The sequence below is a fragment of the Mytilus trossulus genome, unplaced genomic scaffold, assembly GCF_036588685.1.
Source record: "Mytilus trossulus isolate FHL-02 unplaced genomic scaffold, PNRI_Mtr1.1.1.hap1 h1tg000122l__unscaffolded, whole genome shotgun sequence".
In the NCBI taxonomy this organism is placed as follows: Eukaryota; Metazoa; Mollusca; class Bivalvia; order Mytilida; family Mytilidae; genus Mytilus; species Mytilus trossulus.
In genome coordinates this window covers 1950341-1957503 of record NW_026963298.1, presented here as the reverse complement: position 1 = coordinate 1957503, position 7163 = coordinate 1950341, and the positions used below count along the sequence as shown (strand labels likewise).

General features: G+C 30.4%; 1 protein-coding gene across 1 annotated transcript in view; it reads right to left on the bottom strand.

The window, feature by feature from the left end:
* The window catches only part of LOC134700088 (sushi, von Willebrand factor type A, EGF and pentraxin domain-containing protein 1-like), a 40014-nt gene continuing 32851 nt past the window's right edge, over positions 1–7163 (bottom strand). The window contains exons 10-12 of the mRNA XM_063561458.1: positions 2017–2105; positions 1226–1334; positions 1–236 (exon numbers count right to left, since the gene is read on the bottom strand). Coding sequence (XP_063417528.1) covers positions 1–236; positions 1226–1334; positions 2017–2105 — 434 coding nt within the window. The remainder of the gene's footprint in view (positions 237–1225; positions 1335–2016; positions 2106–7163) is intronic.

Genomic DNA, 7163 nt, shown 5'->3' with positions numbered 1-7163 from the left:
TTACCGAATTTCACAAACAGACCGTAATGGTATATTGCTACAAAATTCGTCATTCCACTTCAAAGATAAATCTCTATTTATCATAGCACAGTGTGCGCCTGGCTGATTATCGTAATCTTTATTATCTGGTTGCTGTGGTGGTCCCTGATACCAGTTACTGAAGTTGAGTGATTCACCAGACAACCATTGATATGACATCTCATCATTATTGTCCGTTAGGCCAATCCAGACGTATGCTTAAAATAATAATATCAGAATAATAAGAAAGAACGCTATTTTAAAATGTTAAATAGAAACATAACTGAAAGTTGGAGTTTCAAACTGCATGAATTTCTTAAAAAGAATTAGAAATATAATGTCATCAAGAATAAAGCATCTTATATTAGTTAACAGACTATAAATATATAGATCAGGAAATGTGCTATGATTGATAATGGCCCATGAACACAGTTATTTTGAAGTGCATTTCTTTTAGACAATAAATACAAATGAAAACAAATCGCACCTGCTCTATTTAAACAAGATGTTTTAAGTGTAGTGTATTACAAGAAGACCATATGGTATCAAAATCATAGAAACTTCTAGCAGCTATAACTTAACATATTGACAATTATCTATTTTGTGGGTCTAGAATTAAGTCTTCAGACGTAATACACTTTGACCTTTGGTACTGGAACAAATCACTACTTAACATAAAAAATCAGCACTTAATTTTGTCAACATGTAATTCATCCCCCTACTTAATTATTCGTGCATTACATTTTCATGAAATAGATAAGAAAAGTGTATCATTATCTAAATTAAAGTTATACACTATTCGCACTAGGGACTATATTCGTAGACAACGAAAATCAAAGGACGATAACTGTGTCCTTTGACACCAGTACTCTTTTATAACTTTTTAACTTGAAGAATATTGGTTGTTAATGACCAGTTGTTCTAGATAATTAGCTTTGCGTTTAACATTCATAAGCAAGCTGAGTTAGGAGCCTACTTAACTCTCAAGCAGCATATTTCAGACGCCTACGGCAAATATATAACGTAGCAAATGTAGACAAATGAAAATTAGACTTAAAGTCAAATAAATTTAGACTGAAACCTCATATTAAATTTCATAACAAAATGAGAGTCTTTCATTCAATACAAATATCGTTTTAGTATTTAAAACATTACATAATTAAATCAGTTGATTTTATTAGTTTTGGTATCAATACAATTTTCCTACCATATTTTCCAAGCATGTTCTCCATCAATACAATAACGTCTAATAAAAAAGTGTTTTCTTCAGCAGTTTCAATAGAAGTCAAATGACCACCACTGGCAATGCAGTTAGCCTACAACAATAGTTATCAGTTTGAAAATTCATTAATCATACCATGTTTATCATTGTGTACAAAAGAAGGCAACGTTCAAAACGAGGCTCGTTAATGAATCAAATTAGTAAACAAAATGATATACGAATGTAAAGTGAATTTTGGAACAAAAAAATACAGAAAAGTCTTGCCATGCACAGCTCAAGTAATTTATTCCTTGGAATTTCGATTTAAGCTCAACAATCTTCATCATACAAACTTAACGGATACGTCTGTCAGCATTTTCATGAAGCATAGCGTAGTCATTTTCATAATCTGTTTCAAAATGAAGGAATATGAAATGTTTTCTTGTTAAATATTTTCTTACGTTTATCTCTAGTCCTTTGGTCAGTTTTTGTCTTGTTCTAATATTTTTAGGATAATGCAAATTCACAAATGCATAGATTCACAATATTTTGGTTAAGGGGATATCCAGTTGAATAGAAAAAAAACACGTTATGGTTGCAAAAAATAAATTGTTTATCAACATATTAATTTATATACCGTCGAAAAACAAAATGTTGATGTGATAATGAAAATTCACTATTTCATAATTTATAAATATTTACTGAAATAGCAATCCAGTAATATATCGAAAAAACATTATTTTGGTACGTTCCAAAATGGAAAATTAAATTGTATATCATAGTATTAAATTGCTTACCTCAGAGTTATACCAAGTTGTTTGGGCACAGCTGAATATATACTTTGACCCACGGAAGAAGGCTATCGTCTCTGGACATACTATATATACTAAAATTGATTCAAAACAATATTAACTGTTTTAAGGATTTCTGTCAACTAGCATACATTACATAGCAATTTTACCAGACCATATCGGGAAATAGGTATTTAGTCGGATCTTAACATGTACTGTGATTTGGTTAAACCGGTTTTGTTATAAATATACGGAGAAATGTCGAAATGTTCAGGACTTAATTAAATCCGTATTTCGGTAGGATGGTGCAAGCATACGATTTTTATTGCGTCTTACACTTTGAGAAGCGAGTAATCTTTAACTACTTTATTCAAATATTGTATAAAAACATTAACTTTGAGCTTTGAAAGTCAAGTGACTCGATCATTTTCCTGAGATAGTTTTATAAAATTGCAAAGAAATATTTTTACAGTGGGTTAGCTTTCAATAGTCTTCACTATCTATAGATTAACAACTTTTGGTTATATTTATAATTTAGAATCATCATTGAAGGTGGAGCACGATTGTGCAGTTAATTAATTCTATGGATGTGCCATTTGTATGCAAGAGTGACACTCCGTTGTGTTATGTGCCAATTCGAAAAAGTTATGCGAGTATTCTCTCCCCTAAACAGGTTAATTATTTTTAATTAAGTTTATGTTTCTGATATAATCTTGAATAATTACAAAATGTATTCATTCAATATCTTTCAGTTTTTCTTGTTGGTGTATCAAAAACATTGATGTACCAAAATATAATTTGAGAAATTTGAAATGTTTAAAATGATTGCATACCAATATAAAGAACAGTTCATCATTTTTGAAAATGACTACGAACGCAATTTGAATAAATTATCTTCTCTTGATGATGGATTGATTGGCAAATGAACCAGCGTTATCAAATGGTAATCACAGAAAGGGACATGCGAGCAATTTTTAATGTAGCTTATTCAACCTTAAAACAATTTTCCACTATAAACGAATGTTACTTTATTCAAATATAAGGACTTGGTTAGCTAAATCTACAAATTTTATTAGATATTATGATTTTTTACTGCAATAGATTAATATACTACATTACAGATTATAAATTGTTGTCAACATTCGAAGCTGATATATTTTTGTCAAGTTTTTTTCGATGATAACAAATTTATAGATTTTTTCCCGCAATAAAAAATTGCATTATTGTGGTTCTTAAAAATTTATGATATTCGTAATATTAGGATGTAAAATCATTATTTCGAACACACTACTAGATGTAAAGAGAACATGTTCGCATGTTTACTAGGACGTAATCAATAATAGATATTAGATAACCTAACCAAAATTGAAAAATACACGTTAATAAATGTCTTGCGTCCGAAGAGTTTTTTTTTAATTACCTCCATCAAGAATATTCATAGCCAAACATTTGAAATCCGAGAATGTTTAACTACCGAAACCGTTGATTAGCTATATGTCAAAAATGCATAAAATAAATTACCAGATTCAAATTGTTCTCACAATAGGAAATCATACATGTATTTATATTCGTCTTCGTGCCAGTTCTTAACTTTGTTTTAAATTTATGTATACATTTTACTCTATCAAATGATCAACTAATCACTTATAAGACAATATGATATTCTATTGAATAATATTAACGTAACTCACGAAAGGTTGGGTTCGAATGGAATATAATTAAATCCTGATTATCTTTTAATAAAATGTATTGCTAGTCAAAAGACAATCTTTCTGAATTTTTCATTCGATGCAAGTAAAATTGTTAAAAAAAAATAACCACTTTTCCGCGATAGATATAACATAAAAAATATAAAAAAATACACCCCCCCCCCTTTTCCATAAGCTGAGTGGTACAATAAATTACTTACAATGTGTCTTGTATTTGTCATTTTTATTTGGTCGGGTTGTTGTCTCTTTGACACATTCCCTATTTCCATTCTCAATTTTACCTTTATCGGATGGTAACAATACATTTGTGTCTTACTTCATGCAGTTACAGTTATATTTTTATTGTGTATGGATAATAATTTGTAAAAGGTTTATATCTAAATTATTTAGTGAGTTTTATTTCACATTCTAAATGAGCCGCAGGGCGTATTAGAACATGAAAGCATTAGAAAGGAATATCCCACTTAAGTGTTGTCGGTAAAAAAGGATACTAAATTTTACAAACCTTTATAAAATTAATATTTTTTTGACGGAATATAAGTCAGATAATGCATATTTTAAGGTTGTTCTTGTCGTAGAACACACCAAGGGGTGTCAGGATTGATCAAACGAAAGACCGACCGGAGGGTAACATAAATTATTGTTTCTTCTTAGAACGACATTGTGGAATATTCCCATTCCATCCTTAGAATGTGCATGTTATAGTTTCGTTTTTAACAAGCGAATGTCATGCGTCACAGGTAAAATTTGCGGGTGAGTTAATAGTTCTTATCGTTATAGTGACAGTAACATTTGTGATATTGTTGGTCGAATTATCACATTTTACAACTAAACAGTTAATACAAAAAAAAAGATGTGGTATGATTGCCAATGATACAACTCTCCACAAGCGACCAAAATGACACAGAAATTAAAAAACATTAGGTCACCGTGTACGGCCTGCAACAATGCGCAAATCACGTACCATATAGTTAGCTATTAAAAGCATGAAAATGACAATGTACAACAATTCAAACGAAAAAAATAACGGCCCTATTTACATAGTATAAATAAACGAAATACAAATATGTAATACACAAACAAATGACAACCACGGAATTATACGCTCCTGACTTGGGACAGGCACATACATACATCATATGACGGGTCTAAATATGCTATCGGGATCCCAACCCTCCACCTAACCGAGGACCTAGGTATAACAGTACAACATAAGAACGAACCATACAAATCAGTTGAAAAATGCTTAACTCATCAGATGAACAAGTTCCTTTTTAACAAATATTAAAAGACAAATCAACAAGAGACACTCAGCGCTACGTTTGTTGATTAAAGCCTTTGATTGGAAGATTTTACTTGCATCACTCAATGATCTGTTATAGTTGGGAAATAATTCATAAGTATCCTGAAACACTAAGATAAGGACGACTATTTTATTTGATTTGAATCAAAAAATATTTGTTAATTCCCCGAACGTGTGTTTATCGTAACATATGTCTTCGCTCAATTGGCAATCTGATGTGTCAAGCATCAAAGATTGCTCTTTCAGACTTTTGTAGGTTTCTTGTTAGAAATGTCTTTCATTTTGACAGTGACGAGAGGATTCATTAAACATAGGATAGATTGAAAATTTCCATACTGAACTGAATAGTTATCAAAGGTACCAGGATTATAATTTGGTGCACCAGACACGCGTTTCGTCTAACTAGAGGTTTTCAGTTTTGCTACGTATCAGGTACGGTTGGTGCAGTTTTGGAGATACCATGTCATGCATGCGATTATTGTATTCATTTAAATGAATTACAGAACTCGAATTGCAGATCAGCAATACAAAAAAAAAACATAATCTTTTATACGATTTCACTGCTTGTTGAACACTTTATTCCTGGTTTTATACGATACCATTTATGTTGGGCACAAGAGAATAAATCAAACAGTCATTACTTGAACTTAGTTGCCTCGACCGTTATATTATTAAATTAATATTAAAAATAGGATGAAGAATATTTTCTTATACTTAAAAAGAATTTTGAATAATTAGAAATTGTTCATTAATAATATCTTACTAGTGTCATCATTACTAGTATACGTAAAAATGGCAAAATTGTTTTCACAACTGTGTTGACTTCTCATTAAAACCAATTTGTGTTAATTAAGTTATCTTTATCTTAGACGAAACGTGCGTCTGGCGTATCAAATTATAATCCTGGTACCTTTGATAACTATTCAAACATTTTTTCTGAAACGCAACATACTTTATACAAATATCGATCTGTCTTTTTCCTAATATTTTGTCACTGAACTTTCCGGTGTGGATCTAATCATAAGAAAAAAAGTTGTTGATTATATTACTTATTACGAATATAAATCTTATGACACTAACAAAATTCATTTTTTTAGTCGAAATATTTATCATTACTATGTTATTTCATCTTGTTCATTTATTAATATATCATTAACTATTGCGAGGATAAAGTTGTGTACTGCACGAGCTTGCGAGTAGTAAATATAATCTGCGAGGGATAATGTTAACCAGTATCCATCTATTTATCCTGTTATCGTACAGCAATGGTAGAAGAACTGATTACGGCAATACGTTGAGTCAGACGAAATTTTTGCACTGATGCAATATGAATATTTCTTTCGTATCATGCATAGGATCTTACCAAACATACTTTAACTATAGGTTTCTTATTTTTCTCACTCGCTTTAGTGCGAACAAGATAAATGAACTGTTGTGTTTTATAAAAAGACATGTTTCCAAAACTTTATATAGCATAGTGTTTTAATGAGTATTTTTTAAGAAAAACTTCTTGTCCGAGGGTACAGTTAATTGTAAATTATAATTTTTTTTCAATTTTTCTCTCCATCTTCCATATTTTGATGTATAATTACAAAAGTAAAAGCATTGCCATTTAAGGTGGTATGGGTGTCTTCCTCCATCTTGGATTGTAAAAAACAGAGAAGCAAAGGTCCAGATTTCCTATCAAGTCAGCAAACTTTGATGCAGGAATGCAGATATTTAATGAGAATTTTCATTTAAAAGAACTGATTTATAAGACTATAACTTATAAATATTAATATTTTTGCAATTGTTGATTATTTTTGGTTGTTTTTATTTTTTATTTAATTAGCATTGTAAGGGGAGGTAACTCTAAAACAGTGCATTTTCTGAAGGAATCCACCTGGAATGTTCCTATTTTGTATTTTAGCCAGGACAAACGTACAGTGACCCTATCTTTTCTTTTGATATTCTGAAAACATTGTCTGAAAACTATCTCTTCCTTAAGTATTTAACAACTCTATCATTTTGTTTAGTTTCTAATCCCAAATTGAAGTTTTTTCCGGTATAAACCATACAAAATGTGTCATTTTGTCATGTCCTGCAGCTTGAGAAAATGCGCGGTGACCTATCATTTTTATTATATTTTTCAACATATATTA